At 48.7% G+C, this 16,878-nt stretch overlaps 1 protein-coding gene across 1 annotated transcript in view; it reads left to right on the forward strand.

Annotated features, from left to right (window-relative positions):
• The window catches only part of LOC139107359 (uncharacterized), an 85,687-nt gene that overhangs the window by 33,799 nt on the left and 35,010 nt on the right, over positions 1-16,878 (forward strand). The window contains exon 3 of the mRNA XM_070664925.1: positions 11,394-11,610. Coding sequence (XP_070521026.1) covers positions 11,394-11,400 — 7 coding nt within the window. The 3' untranslated portion in view covers positions 11,401-11,610. The remainder of the gene's footprint in view (positions 1-11,393; positions 11,611-16,878) is intronic.

The following is a 16,878-nucleotide window of genomic DNA, read 5'->3' on the forward strand; positions in this document are numbered from 1 at the left end:
TTTTTTTTCGAATAAAATATAACAAGGTGTAATAATTAATTAAAATAATTTTTTTGAATTATTATCCACTTTATTAGACACGGAGCCCTGACCGATTACGTCGCGTCACGTTATAAATAATTGTGCTTGTGATGCTAAGCCAATATTAATCTCGCCCTCGATAAATTGTTCTCGCACCGAATCCGGCCATTTGTCTCGCGACATTTTCGTCGGGAATGATAGGGGAAGATTATTAGTGCGGGTCGGGATCTCTTTATTATGCCCATTCGATCGGGGACGCGACGCAATTCGCGGGATGCACGCGTACGCGCGCCAGTTCGAGATTCATGGTGTGTACACGAAATTTCGTAAATCAAGAGCGGCCGGAGGGAAGGAGGGGGGGGAGAGGGATGCACAGCCGACAGCTCGCGTGACAGTGGGATACGCTTTGGCCGCTCGGATCCCGACTGTATCGCTGCACCGCGTGTAATTATGATCGGATTTGATGGATAGATGAGCGGGACGCCGGCCTGACGGTGTTTCGCATACCCAGCTACGCACGCGGTCACCGTTTAATTCGGAGTAACGCGATATCCGCGCGATAGGACCGCGCGATTGCGACGAGGAGATGGGAATCGCGCGACGCGAGACCGCACACCGTTCGTTATCTGCGATCCGAATTCCGCCGCGTATATTTCGGGTTGCGGATTCCGCACGCCGATGCTGTGAGCGGAGGTGATGTTTACCGCTCGTCTCGCGACAAGGCTGGCGATGTAAAATAAGCACTTGATCGACTAACGAATTTATTTGACGCCGGTAACGCTGTAATTTCACGCGTGTCACGTATGTTCGATGAATAATTATTTTTAAGTCGTAAAAAAAAAGGATTTTTTTTTCTTTTAGCTCCCGCTTGATTTAAAATTTATCCAATTCTTTAAATTCTATTTTTATTAAATAGTTTCTTATGTATTGATTTTTGTTATAACGTCTTTAAGTTTCCTCGCTGAGTATAATTAAAAGGAGTCATTTTACTTTTTTTTGTTTTTTTCTTAAATACTTTGTTAAAAATAGCGAGATCTACTCTGAGAAAAGAAACCCGGTTCTGAAACGAGCAGTCATTATTATCGACTCGGTCCGCGGAAAAGAGCGCAATAGAAACGTGCTGCCACGAGAGAGCTCCAGTTTTTTCCCCTTTTCCTACTTGCCTCCTTTCGCCCTTGATAGCTCACGATGTTGCCATTAGCCCGCCGCATGTCGCGGGAGACACGTGCTGTTTCAATTACATCACCGTAAGGGCGGGATTTGTCGAGAGAGAGTAACAGGGAGAATGAGTTTCAACCCTCTTTTTCAGCCGGGTACAATGACACGTGGTGACCCCGCCACGTTGAAATAAGCAATGAAGAGGGCTGCTTCGAACTTGCTCGCGCTACTTGAGCCCGAAGGCTCAAGGATCGAATTTATTTTGCCGCTGCAATCAGTGCAACGAACAATAATACATTTCCGTCTAGCTGCAGTCTTTTATTGTGAGTCTTTAGCACTCGTAAATCGTTAACTAAATCCACCCCGATCAAATTTACCGTTAATACGTGATTTGGAAATCGCGATTCAACTTGTTAGCGTACCAAAATATTGGCGCCTAATTTATGCGCCAAAGTCGTAAAGCACACGTGCCGGGGATCCGCGAGGGGAAAAGCTCGGGAGACGGCTTCGGCGGCTCGTTGAGCGGCGATTAATCGGAAGAAGTCTCATCCGTATGCGCCGCGCGGCGGTGCGTCGCACACGCACGCGAGAGACATCAAATTTACCTCCGCAGCCAGCGCCGACGGTTGTTTGCAATCACGTACAAACGTCGGGACGCCCATTGACGATGGTTGTCATTGTCAACGCGCGGCGCGATGACATCCCCCTTTGTTTGCGCTATCCGTCGCACGAACGACAAATCACCGTGAATACTAACGCGATCGCGTCGGCTGGACCCGCGCCGGCATGCGCGCCAGCGTTCGAGAAGTATTACACCGCAAAATTTGCTCGCGAATGCTAAGCATATGCATACATGTACATACCTAGCATAAAGTAAAGCGTGGCGGCATCGATTGTTCCAGCGACGGTTCGCGAACGAGATATCTGGCTGTTGAAACTTGTGCTTGCAGAAAGGTCCGAAACCTCTGGCCAGTAACGACAATCGCGCACAATTTTACGTGAACGTAGGAGGAAATCTGTGAATCAGATAAATTGCAACGTAAAGGACTTAAATTTTCGATCGGGTCTTTTTTAAAAGGTGGCCGACACCCCGTGCATATATGATGCTCGCCCGACGACGCACATCAAGCCGCCGTACCGTCATCGAATACAAATGCACGCGCGTACATTTTCGCCGCAGAGCGCGTAATAAATTCCGGGGCATAAAGACCCGGGTTACTTTCGACCATTCTTGCTTGCGAACATGTGTTCGACACGTCCGAGAGCGATGCGGCGCATAAAAACCACGCGAATCTCTATAATAAACGCAACGTATATCATATAGGTCACAGTCCGTGAAACATGGTGAAGCGGCGATCGCCATGAGCAATGCGGCAGTGCCCGCGGTACAATGGACCATGCTCAAAATCTACAATATATAAGTGCCAACAATTTTTTGAATGTTTAAAAACACGGCTAGCAAACTAAAAAAAAAACCGTGTGTTCCTTTTTTTTTTTTATATAAAGCAACATCGGCAGTAAAACAAAAAGCACGTATGTACCTATATTCTTTGATAGCGCGGGTTCAATATTAATTTCTCTAGCCGATTCGATGCATCGCGCAAAGCAGATTTCTTTTAACTGATAATAATCCTAGCGAACGCTACAAATCATGAAGCTTATACGTGCGCACACGCGCGCACGTGTAGAAACGGTCCTAGAATAACTTTTTCTACCGCACCTGGGTCCCCGTCGTCGGCTTTTCCGTTATTTGTTTCTGATTTACGTAACGCCCAAGTGGTTGGTCGGCGCAAACGAGCGAGACGTCCCTCAGATTCTTAGATTACCGGCGAGGCCAGGAACACGTGTCGTCAAGCACTCGACGCAGGGCAATTACGAGCGGGCTCTCTCGTCCAGCTTTTCCTCGGCCAGACACCACACCGTTCCGCCGACGATTGTCCTCACCACGCCCAAAAGCAGGCAATGCCTTTGCGGAAAAAAAAAGAAAAAAAGAAGAAGAAGAAATGCGGGGCTCTGTTTCCCCGATGTGCAGATAGGAAGTCCACCGGTGGTGGACCATCCAGTTGCCAGACGTAGCCGCGCCGCTGGCCACCATATGCGCGAGATGTTTCGAAAAAGAATAGACGTTTTACCCCATGCATCCGGCTATTTCCGATTTGTAATTTGTGAGAACGTCCGAGACGCGCAGGAAAAAACCTGCAACTACAATATGCAGAACGTACGAGGCGCATGAAAATTAGGAAACCATCGCGACCCTCGATCGCTCTGCGTTAGCGGAGAGGGGGAAGGGAAAGAAACAAAAAAAAAAAAAAAACAATTTTACATTTATCTCGACTTCCGTTCACGAGAATATTTTCTATCTGAAATAATTAAATTCGAGATTCCTTGATGCATCGAACATCTGCGTGCCCGCATGAGCCTTCAATTAAAATCGCGCTCGGAATAAAATTAGACCACCCTGCGATCCAGCCGACTCGATCGGCCCGCCGTCGGCCGAGCTTGACTTTAAATAGGATCCGGAGGGATGCGCGCCGCTATACTCTCGGCAAGAAAGTGGTTAAAGGAACAGGCAAAAGTTCAAATGCCAATTATACGTAATTAATCGGTTGCCGGGATGCCGGCGCGGCGCGTCTCGCGAGGGTTAATCGAGTGCCGGCGAATTAAGGCAGTAAATTTCGGCCGATCCAATCATTCCGGTCGACGGCTTCTTCCATTCGGCGGCAGGTGGTGCAGCCTCGATTCAGAAGCACCGAATTCGCTTGCTTCCGCGCAAAAGTGACGCGAGTGAGAGAATGGCGTGGCGGGGTAGGTATGCGGCGCTTGTGTGTATGCGTGTCATCGAGGCGTCCGAATTATCTGTCGAAGATCGCGTGGCTCGTCCCATCTGTCGCTCTATCGAACGTGTCGGAGATGTCAGGTGTATTCTCTTCGATCGATGAGTAATTGGCGAGATCGGACCGAATTATAGGTACATAGTGTAATAAATTCGAATCCAATGTTCTGTCAGCGAGACTTTCCCGGACGATCAGCTGCTCGCAGATCGTTTTCCCTTTGATCCGTGAATAATATTATCTGAAATTATTATTAATATAATTTTATATGCAGTTTAGCGTATGTCGTACGTGTTGATTTAATATAATGAATTATATGTAATATTAATTAATAGTATTTGCTATCAAATATGGATTATATTTTTACTCAGCGTCGATTATAACGATTGACATTAAACTTTTACGGTGGGCTAATCACGAGAAATTCGAGTTCCGTCAATGCGGGTGTTCCGTGTCGTTTAGGTGCGAGTTTCCACAGGACGTCGCGACATCGGTAGCCGAGAGCCACGGGGACACGCTACACGAATCGTATTTTCCCGTCTAATTAGCGCCGCCTGCCGCCGCGCGTTCGTTGCGGTCGCAGGTGCTCGGGCTTTTATTTGCTCGCCAGAAAGTAGCAACAGCTGAAACCGCGCACCACCGCGCGTACACGGCCACGGGTGACGTGTGCGTACGTGTGAAGGGCCGAGGGATGCAGGGTATGCGTGCTTACACGCTCGATATGCCCTGTCGTGTCCGTGCATCGGCGGCCCTAACATCGTCCGTAAATCGCCGACGCGATCGCTGGTAACCGCACTCGCCGGACCGCGTTACTACCGCGAGGAGTGATCCTTCCACCCTCTCACCCTCTTCCGAAATTTTCGAAATCGCGGTTTAGCCGGCGCACCTGTGCGTTCCCTTCTCCGCGCGCGTTTCTATAGATGCCGGCGAGATTTCAGGAAGAACGGAAGAATGGGAGACAAACGCGCGGACGTGCGAATTATGGGGGATGACTAGAGGTTTTATCTTTATCCTCGTCTCATCTGTCGCTGTATCTTTATTCGCTAGATTTTAATTAAGTTTTAATTATTAATTTATTAGTTCGAGTTAATGTAAGAATTGCTTTTTTCTTTTCGGTTATCTTCGATACAGTGATTTCGTTGGATTTTAACAAAATACATGGTATCTCCAGTTTGCTCAGGTTGTGGAATTCCATTCCTCCGAATCACCCTTCGGTCGTGTTCCGATCCCGACGTCTCACTCGGTTCCCGTGGCGAGAACGCATTCCGGTAGCGGGAACGTTTCCGTTCATCCTATTGGAATTCGAAGACGCGCGCAACACGCATCACGCGGGCGTGCGGGATCGGTTTAGCCGGCGGCGGCGCGAGCTAGCATTAAAAGTTTATACTAGTAATTTGTATCCCTTCGGGCTAGCTCTTCTACGTCGAGAGAGGGATGCCTCCGAGAGTCTCTCACGCTGGCTGCAGTTACGTGATAATGAACCGGTAGAATCTTTCCACTGCTCCTTTCTCGTTTTGCCAAGATCGCGGCTTGATCTTTCCTAGTGCACGCTATTTTGGTCGATGCTCATTATTAAAAAATTTAATAATTTCCACGCGCACCTCTCGATCTAACATTCGACGATTTTTAAATGAGGTAATAATTGTTACGACTAAACTCGTACTTTAATAAATAAAAAAAAAAAAAAAAAAATTCTATTAGATACGAAAGAGGAATTAATAGACACTTTCTTCAATAACCTCGTTTTCATCGAGGTCCTAATTTGGCCGACAAAGTATTCGATATTGAGAACTCCGATCGAATCCGTCACCGAGAATAATCGCTTTCGAATTCGCCCGCAGAACGTATCCTGAAATTTTATGCAAATTCGACGATACATCTCGCAGCTTTAATGCCCGTAATCGTTGTGCATTTAATCAATATAAAAAGGTAGAATGAGACGCGCAGTGGCCCCGACTCCCGTCGAAATTTCGGGGCCGCTCGGACCAGCCAGCGGCCGTCGTGATCCTCACGAGTGCACACACGGTGGCAGTGGCATTTGCACCTAACACACTCACGTCAAGGAGAACCGGATCGCCTGGCTTGAGGAGTGGTCCTTTTCGTGCAGTGTCAAGGAGCCTGCCCGCGAGACCTATCTCGAGATTAAAGTCCAGGATCACGGGCCGTGCCCCGCGGTTGTGCCGATTAATCCTTCGGCGATCAGCTCCCCCTTCCCGCAAAACTTATGCAAGGGCATGCGTCATTAATCGCCTTTACGACGCATTTTGGTTGAATATGGAAATTCCAATGTTACTGCATATTTTATTGCGGGTATAAATATTTATCGCGGCGTAATCAATATATTCTGTTAAATAAATCGGGATGTCACGTCGATTAATTATCGATTAGTTAAACCGGGAAGGTTTTCCGAGCCTTGACTATCGCGACGACGGCTGCACGATTCTGAGAAACTAATTTTACGAAAATTTTATTAGACCCCGTAGTTCTCACCCGTGAGAAAAATACACACGTTCACCCACGTATGTTATAAAAGTACGTTCTCTAACTAGCGTTATATGTCGCGATGTGTTTACCTACGTGAGAGTACACAAGGATGGACCAGGATGATCCTCGAGTGGATATATCTCTATGGTAGAGATACCATCCTTGTGTCCAACGAAAACTATAAGAATACTTCACAATTCCTGCATGTGCTATTAAAAAAAGAAGCATTATAAATTTATATAATTATTTTTTTTATTAATTATAATTTAACTTTCCGTTTACTCACGTTCGCAATGAGCTGACCGGCGGTTTAAGCAATCCGTTGACGCGATATATTCGAGTAGCGCGGGGTCATTCGCGTACGCAAGAATCTGATTTTTTTCGACAAATAATTGACAGTAAAGGACGCCTTATGCTCTCCTTTTTATAACTATAATATATATAAGTGACGGTGCAACCTTCCTTTCCCTCTGCCACCTACGCGCTTTTGCCTTAAGCAGTAACAAGGACACTTGGATTGACGCACCGAAAGCAAATTAAAATATTATTAAGTCGTTTTCGCTATTCCTTCGTTAAAAAAAAAAAGAAAAAATTATCTCTCTTCCTATCTCTCAATATTTAATTCGAAAATAAAATAATACTCTCTGGAGTGTTTCTCCGATTGTCTCTCAAAGCGGATTTTGTTACGATCGACCCTTCGGGATCTAAGATTCGTCCTGCCTCTCTCGAATGGAGGCGATGAGAAAAAAGCAAGCAAAAGGTGGCGGGATTGTCCGATGAGGGACCTGGCGCCTACACGGTGCCCGGCACACCTGTGCCTGCCCGTCTTTCCCTCCCCCTCCGGTCTCATCTCACGCTCCTATTATTTCCCTTTTCCTTATCCCGGCCCGAGGCGCGGCGTTCCACTACATCTTTTCTATTCTCTCTGTCTCTGCGCCGCGCTATATCGAGTCTACTCCACACGGTGCCAAGAAACCATACGCGCGAACTTCAGCGGGCGAGACAGAAAATCAGATACACTTCCGAAGAAATATATATCTTTCACCTTCATGTTAGAAGAGAATAACCTGGGGACCGAGTTCCTCTCGAAATGGATATAGATAAACAAATCGTTGCGTTTAATAATTTAATTTCACGCGAACGTTTTGTAAAAAAAAAAAAAATAATAATAATAATAATTTCGGTCGTGTCTTTAATCGTACTACATTTTATTTCAATGACATTCTTCTCCGAAGTGGCCATGCATATACAATATTATACATATACTAAAGCGCTAGCTTAAAATCGCGGCGCGTTGCTTATTAAAAGAAAGATCGGTTACGTAGGTTAAGCCCGAAATGGAGGAGATGAAAGGAGAAAAAGGTCTCTCGTAGGTACGTGGTATCGTCGAGAAAGGTCGGAGCGACCGTTGGCGCATCAACAGGTGGGTATCGGGTGGCGGAATGAGAGTCGAATCGAAGCAAGGTGAGGCGTGGCGGGGCACGGTGCATGCACGGCACTCACACATCCGCGTTTGAAATGGCTTTTCTCCGAGCGCGCGGCTGGAGCGATCGTATTTCATCTCTCGTACATACGCGGCACCGCTTATTTCTCACGTTCTTAAAGCCCGGCTATCCGGCTTCCTGACTTACGGGCCTCGACGAGGCGCGCCGCGAGTAGCAGCGCTCGACCGCGGCATCGATGCTTTCGCTCGTGCAGCCTCGAACGATACTTGTTAACGGAGTTTTTATGCTCGCGAGTAATGATACTTGCTACTCAAGTGTTCATATTTCAAATTAATTAAAAAAAAAAGAAAGAAAAAAATTTTAATGAATACATTACTACGTGTAGACCGTCTAAAAAAGTAGATATCTTCTTTTTCTTTTTTTTTTTTTCTATTTTTAATTTATTGGATCATACGATCGGTGTAAGTTAATGCCATTTTATCGCAAAAGTTATCTAGGAATTACTTCTAAAGATAGTAACGACGGTAGGGGAGGGAATAATCCTTGCGTATAAGTATCTTTAATTCACCGACACCATCGGGCGTAGATAATAATTTATCCAATCTTTTTCCGAGTACCTTTTTTAATCGAGTAACCGTATCTAACCATGACGGCATCGTCGCGATTAATAAGTGTCTCACGGGCGGCTCGCACCGTTCCTCTCGAGAGGTCTCGATTGCGAGAAGTATATCACGCCGTTCAGTCCACTTGCCGGGATGATGATTACACGAAGCGGAAGAGGAGAGACGTGGCACCTTCGAGGAGGAGTCTACCACGCAACGGCTACCTCGATACGCGGTTTCCGCGAAGCCGTAAATCAGCGGCGCCGTGATTACGCACTCGCGGTCGCGTAATTTATCTTTAAGAAGGCCGGCATCGGACGAAGGAGGGAAAGAGAGCGCCCGGGATGCGGCGGGCGCGAGAGGGACGGGAGGAGAGAGTGGAAAACGTCTCTTCGACGACGGCGGGACCTCTTTCGACCCGGTTCGTTTCGACGCGAGTGTTACAGGTGCGCCGGAGCCTGGGACCGGATCACTCGTTAAACACGCCACGACGCACCTGCCGCGGCATCATTCATTGCCTTTATTTCCCTCCACCTTCCCCTTTCTTCGCCGCCGTTTCTTCCCGCTCTTCCTCGCTCGGTCCCGCGCGCTCGGTCTCGTTTCCTCTTCTTCGTTCATCCCTTTTCTCGCTCCTCGCTTGCGGAGAGCCCTCAGCGACGCGTTCCAAACGTGCCATCATCCTCTTGTCCTTCCTCTCCTATTACCCGCTATAGAAATTCACCCGTGTATACCTTTTCGTTTGCGCGGAGTTAGTCTCGACGCACCCTTTGGATTGCTTATACGTTATTTTTTATAGAAAGAAAAATTCGGGGGATTTGACGATTACTTTGCTTTTTCTTTTTCTTTTTTTTTTGCACGCGGAGTGCAACATTTAAATGCCATTCTGTACGAAAAAAAAAATTGTGACCAATAATTTTTCTTGTTATCATTATCTTTCCTCAAAAAGTCTTCTCGTCAGCTCTATAGAAATGTTTAAAAGCTTTGCGGTCAGCTTAAAATTTTAGAAGCGTTTAGCTTTATGACCGATATTATCTCTGTCGTGTCTGCGCAGTTATATTATATGCTTAGAACAGAAGTCTGGAATTTTTTGACGTTCCCGGGCAGCGGGAACATTCAGTTTCAAGTGGGCATTACGATATGTATACAATAGGCCTCGCCTCTCTCGAGAAAATGTTTCCCTTTTGAAAGGGCTTTTAACTGCAGTCGGATTAGTTGCGCCTTCGAGTGGCCCTGCCTTGACGAGGTGAACAGGTGCGATCAAACAGTGATCAGTTCTAGGTAGGTATCAGTTACAAAACGCAGCAAGGGTCCTGGCGTCCCTAAAAGTTAGTCGCGTCGACTGCTGCCATTGTGCGCTTGAAAGAATTTAACTGTCGCCGTCCACGTTTACGGCAGGACATGTCGGGGAATCTCGACTAGATAGCTGGATGCTGCGTAAAGAGATAGCCTGCCTTTACCGAGGCATTTATTTGGTTTATGTTAGATTTATGTAAAACGAACGGCCGAGACAGGTGCTGAGTCTATACGGCTCTCGAAATATTCATAATCTCATCGATAGTCAAAAACAAAATATTTCGTCTGGAATTAATGGCATTTTCTAATATGAGAAAGCGAATATAATTAATCCGTTTTATGATTCGATTATTTTTTATTAATGTAATGAATAATCGTAATCATCGAGGTGATATAAAGTCGAAAATATCTCGCAGATAACGTTGTACATTATTATTATTATTAATTTTTTTTTTTTACAAATTTTTAAGCAAAGATTAAATTCATAAGTCATCGCGATATACTTTTACAAGATAGACGAGACAAAGCCGAGTCCGAACTTGACCGCAAGGGCTTCAGGTATCGCGAGTAAAAAGCCCGCGCGAGGACGACCTCGGTCGGGATCTCGGGGCCGTTAATATCGCATCGTTCATTTTCTCAGTCTCCTCGAACGGGAGAGGATGGGGAAGAGGGGGCTCCGGTGGGTGCGTTTCACGCCAAGTAGACACAGGTGTTAAGAGATCTCCCGGGAGAAAACTGGGCCCGCAAACGACGCAGTGGCCCAGCTGGTGCCGGTTGTTGTGTATCGATGTCACCGGTATTCCAAATATACTTTTCCGCCTGGTTGCCGTAAATTGTAAGCAATAGTCTCGGGTTACACTCGCGCGAGAGGCGGACTACGGATAAGAGATCTACCTGCGTCTCTCCGTCGAGCGCTTAATTAGCGCGCCCTCGTGCAGCCGCCACGTTTCTCCCGGATGCGCAGCGTACGCACATGCGGGGAGATTATTCAGATGCGTTTCTAGCATTCGTGCGATATACATATATACCGACGAATCCTTCGCGGAATGATTTTATCGCGAGATACATGAGACCCGCGTCCCACGGGGCCGGGAGTCGAGCGATTCCAGAAAACGTGGGCGAAAGTAAACGGGAATATAAAATAAGGAAAAGACGCAACTCGATACTCCTACACGACGGCACGCGTCTCGCGGCGCATAAAGAGAGCGGGTCGCATGCGTCACGCAGCGAAGATCGTCTCTCCTACGCCAGGCACAAAGCGCCGCGACAACCTCGTTTTCGCAAATCATAACGCGAATTATATGTATATCTCGACGAAGTGCACACCGCCGTCGTTAGTTCTCCCCTTCGCGGGCAGACGAGCCCCGTTTCTGTTTATGCACGCCGGGGAATAACCCGGGAAACGTCGTAAGCGGCCGCTCGACCGTTCGTCTCTTTTCGCGCATCCGTCATTATTCCTAATGGAATCGCGCCGCTCGAGTCGTTAGTCGTTATTACGATTACGTTACTTGTCGCCTTTTCACAGCAGCAATGTTGACGACCGATTATTTTGTTTGCAGGAGCTAATCGCAACGTCTTCTCACTGGGCTACCAACGTCGAGACTTTCGCCGATCTACCGAAAGATATAAGTTCGGCTCCTCTGCGGCCGGTGGGTCCCTGCAGCGTTTGCCGAGAAAAATCTTGTACAAACGAGAGATAATCTCGGCGCTCCCACTGAATCGTTCCTGGAAGCGGGACCGACGGCGAGGACACTGGTGAGAGGAAAGAGCCTGCAGGTATGTGCACTTAGGAAGCAAAAAAAAAAAAATAAAAATGAGATTGCGAAGGCGTTTATCGCCGTCATATAAACATGACGATCAATGCTACCGGATGCTTGGCAGTTATTTAAAGTTTAGACGATCGTTTTGTATACTCCGATGCTCCTCGTTACACCTCGAAAAGAATCGCGATTGAGCAACCGCGAAAAAGTGACGCAAATTTAATTTAACTCATAAAAAAAAATAAAAAATAAAATAAAATGAATATCAGGTAGATTCGCGTGATATTGATGTGGCCGGCATTGCGATCACGGCCAAGTCGGATGCTGCGCGGAGCGTGGATCGCTGACGACCGAACGGATTGGTCATTACTACGTGCAAACGAGCTCGCCAGGTGCAAACGTGTGAATCATAAAATTTCACAAGGCCCGTGTATCGGTAGCAAAATGATAATTCACGCGTTTCACGCGCGCCGTTAATACTGTCGCCGGGCCCGAGCTGTTATTTTCATCGCGCCGTAGCCAGATGCGAAACGTTAAACGCGGTGACTAATGCAATTTCATGCTTTCTGGCAATCGGTACCCTTTGAGTCGTTACACCGCATTATACTGGGTGACTCGAAAGTGTCGTTACACTTTTCTTTTTTTTTTTTTTTTATTATTATGGATGCTGCGTCCGCGCGAAATGGTAACAAGCATCGTTAGAGTTCTCCGACCCATTGAAACGCGCGTTTTTAAGGTTCAGATGATTTTTCAGCGGCCGCTCAGCACCGCTACCGAGATGTCGACACCAACGGTCGTTACCGGTCGCGCATAAACTCGCCGTTATTGTTGCGGCTATAGAAACGCGATACGCGGTTCCAATGTCTCTTCGCGCGAAAGGCAGTCCTCTCGGGCTGCGGGAGCGATAAAAAGGACGCGGGGGAGGGAGCGAGAGAAAGGCCGGCGGTGCGATGGTGGACGTTTTGCGGGTACGAGGGTCGCGGGGGACCGCGCGAACGGCCGGCGGAAAGATTACGAGGCGAGACATCTGGCGCCACGCATACGCGCGCGTCCACACGTACGTGCCATGTGTTTTATACCGAGAGCTCTCTCGCGGAGATCGCGCGGCTCCGGGGACCGGAGTCCCTCGCCCACTCCTCGCAGCCCGGTAGCCCGGACGAGGCGCGCGAGCCGCACAGCTCGAGATCCCGCTCACTCGAAGGCGAGCTCGAAGGGCAACTCGCCCTCGCCGATGTTTTACAGCCTGCCGTGCATGCGAGTGCGAACAATAGCGGCGCGCGTACGAAGCGGAATACCCGAGGCAAGTCCGAACATTACCGGACATCCATGTACGCTGGAAAGCAGATATGGCGTTTGCTGCGCCGACGGCAGCCAGCGAACGTGGCTTTAGAGTCGTGTGCGTCGAGTTTTACATGTGCCGCATCTATGTACCGCGCCGGCCGGATTGCCGAAGACTGATTTTCCCCCTGTTCTCTCATTCCCTGTCTCTGACACCTAGGATTACGTACGTTAGCCGCTGTCGCCGTAGAAAACGCTATATCTGCTCTTCGGTGTACAATTAGTGGTAATGAGCGGGCGATGTGAAAATTATCGAGACGAAACAGGGACGCTGTATAGAGAGATTAAGAAGTGCCGGATATATTTATTAATGAGACACTAAAAATCTGTTTGTATTACTTTTTATTTTATTTTTTTTTTAATTTTTTATTGGAAATACTAAAACGGTACGGAGATCCAACGACGATCCTTTTGCCTCTTTTTGGTTTCTATAATGCATTGTTTGATGTCGAGAGCGGCACTTTCAGTTGCGAGACATTTGTCAGGTACTCAAAGCTGGCATCTTCGCCGGGCGTTTCGAGATGCTCTAATTATATATCCACAACGCTCGGGCCGGGTCTATTCCACCCGCGGAACACCTGCACGCATTCGTCTGGTCGCGTGGTCATGCGCGAAGTGTCGCGGCACCGACGGCCGCGGCAGCGTCGTGACGCGTCGCCGCGACTTACAAAACAAGGATGCCGGACCGCGACGACGCCACGGCGCCGACATTCAGCTGGCATCCCCGTCACCCCGTTGACACGCACCGAAGCTGCGTCGCCGTGAATTCCGCCTCTACCTCGATCGGCGCTGTCGTTTTCCGCCTTCGCCGGCGCGACGAAAACGAGCGTATTCGTCTCGAGTTACGCGCGACATCCCTTCACCAAAGGACGCCGTTCGTGACAATTTTGTTAACTCGGGGGAGAAATTAACGTCGGCGACGTTTATTCATCTCACAAGGGAAGCGCCGTTCTCAGATTAAAAGCACACCTCTTGAACGACGGAACTTTGATCTTGCCGGTTCTTCCCGACGCTGCTTTTATAATCCCGTAGATTCAATAACGTGGAGTAGGCGCTGCGATTAATATATATTTTTAGAATTATAAATTTCTTGAATATATATATATATATATATATATATATATATATATATATATATATCCCTCTTACACAACAGAGTTGAGTTAAGTGGAAGTAAAAGATCAACGAATGGCACGATTTATATATACTTCTTGGAGCGCGGGGTCTCGAGGATAAGTGCGCTCGCCCGCGTTGTTATTTCGCGCCAGCTGACCGCGCGGCATCCCAGAATCCGCCGGTCCAGCGGGGGACCACGCGGGTGGGTATTCTCAGTCTGGCTTGTCGTCCCCGCGAAGTCTTTTCTCGCGCGCGCATTCATCTCCCTCGGAACGTTCTAATTCCGTAGACACGTGCCCGGATGGAAACAGATGTAACCCGCCCCTTCCCGCCGCGTCTTCGCCCTCCCGTTGGCCCTCCGAGTCCCATGTCGTATAAATATATTCGGTAGGCTTGAGTCGTTGAGTCGTGACCGGGTATGTCGGCTTTCGCCAGTGCCGTACTCAGCCGAGATATAATGTTACCGGCGTGTGTCTGGCGCCGCACTGGCCGGACACTCGCTGTACTCACCGTACGTGTAGGTGACGCCGCGCGAATCCGACGTCGCTGATATATATCTCTCGGTATCGGACGTCCACGAGCGGCGATCGTTCGGGACCAAGTCTCGGTTACCGACGGAACGTGGAATTATAATTTCGAATCCCCTTCGGAGATCTCGCTCGCGAGCGGAGCCTGGCGTCCACAAAGAACTCCGAGCGGAACGGGGCGTTCCGCGAAACACGGGCGCGAAGCTCTCCACGGGAGCGCGGAGGCTGGCGAATAGATAAATAGATAGTTAGCCGAGTGTAGGTAGACAGGTAGGTGGATGGTCCCGGTGTAACCGCGCCGCTCGTGTTGCATTATTATGCATCGCATGCAAGCGCAGCCTGCACGTTTGCCGGGTCGGTCCGAGGCGGATCGGAGAACGGAGTGAATCCTAGAAACGCGGACTTACTCGGAAAGGAGGAAGCACAGCGTCGGCGACATCCTTGCCTCGAGTGGCGACTTTCGGTCTTCTCGCTCTTTTCCCACGCGATCGGCCGACGTTCGCGTCGACGTCGCGTCTCCACGTGGAGGGCCCACGTGCGATGATCCGATTCCTCGAAAGGGGTCACTCGCCAGGTGACACCTGTCCCCGGTAAACTCGGTCGCATCTTTATTCACGCGTTCGAGGGTAATTTCTTTTTTCCCTGAGGTTAAGGGTGAGAAAGCGTGGGCGTCCGCCGCTGTTTTTCTTCTTCGCGCCTTCTCACGTTGAGTGAGTCATCGACACGAGTTCGCAATCCCTCACTTGACACTACTGGCTTTATTATTCATGAACCGGTGGCGCGAAAGAGCCGGAATACGCGTGCTAGCCGTGTGCCACGTGGTGCCATCGACGAGATCGAAAAAAGTTTGGCTCGGAAACCTTCGACTAAAACTCGCGACGCAACTGAAATTTAAATTTATACCGGATGAGCTATATATATATATATATATATTATTTTTTTTTTTATATTAAATTATCTCACGCGGTAGTAAAGCGGAGGCGACGCGATGACTCTATTTCAGTCGCCAGACATTGTTGTCGTCTTTTAATGTCACTTTGCCACTCCATTCGTTTTATATTTACTCCGAATGATATATACTTGCTGCCAAATACCTGCATGCTCATTTCAAGTTGCGATTATGTTACGAGGGAGGGAATGGAAGGAGAACGGCGAGGTGCAAAATTAGAGATACGTGTCTCGTATTATAATCCGTAGCCGCGGAAGTCTGGTGGCTGCGACGACACGCGCGGAACAATCTCGCGGACGTAATTTTATGGCCTCTCGTATCTTCGCTTACGCGATGTAACGCACGGGACTCGAGTCGTATTCGCGTGCGTGCGTGAGTGCGTGCGTGTGCAAAAGGGCGACGCCGAGAAATGCGCGTGTGGCGCCAATGGCGGTGAACGCAACGCGACTCGAAGTGGAGCCGGCTGCGGAATGCAGTCCCGAGCCAAACTCAGAGGTCTCGTCTCTCGGCTACTGTGCACAGAAACAAGAACGAAGGGTAGAGGGGTCGGGCGGCGGGAAAGGGGCCTCGTCGTGAAACTTCCCCCCCCTGGGCCCTTTATCATCGTGGACGCGAAACGAGATGTCGAAGCGCGTTTTGTGTCGAAGATACGACTCGACTTACGGGGATTGCAGAAGAGCTCCTTTATTCCTCAGCGTCCGGGTAATACAGGTGGTCAGGTTACAAAATGCATTTAAATACTTTAAAAATGCGTCTGAGAGTACGAAGGAAAAAAAAAAGCGCTTGCGGCTAAGTGCTTTATGTTGTTAGGTGCGGCTTATTCTTTTACAGCGACAAAGAAAAAAAGAAAAAGAAAAAAAAATGTCAACTTTTTTGCATTAATCTTATCTTTCCTCGGCGCGCGGAAATAATCTCGAAATTCTCGCCGCGATTTGATTAACAAGTAAGCGGGAGGATGCAAAAACTCGGGGAATGAGAGAGGCGCCGACGAGTCTTTCCATCGGCGCGGCGGATCCGCTTTTTGCGGCTCGCAGGTAGTGGCGTTCCTTTGGCGTGTCTCTTCTGCTGGATGCTGCCCGCGTCGTGACGCCGCGCGGAATGACGTGGCATAGTTGAGAGCCGTGCCGCAAAACCCCGCGACCGAGAGAAGAGGAGAGCCGTTAACTCGGGGCCCGAGAAGGAGCCAGCTCGGGTTCACGAGGAACACGAGCCGGCCGCGCTTTAATTACTTCTTTCGCACGACGTCGTTAATGATATCGCGATTACGATTCGGCTTTTATGGCCATTGAGTGGCACGGCCCCTATCTCTCTCCCGTTAGCTCTTTCGCTCTCTCTCTATCTTTCGTTTCTCGGA

This window comes from Cardiocondyla obscurior, linkage group LG12 (assembly GCF_019399895.1).
Source record: "Cardiocondyla obscurior isolate alpha-2009 linkage group LG12, Cobs3.1, whole genome shotgun sequence".
NCBI lineage: Eukaryota > Metazoa > Arthropoda > Insecta > Hymenoptera > Formicidae > Cardiocondyla > Cardiocondyla obscurior.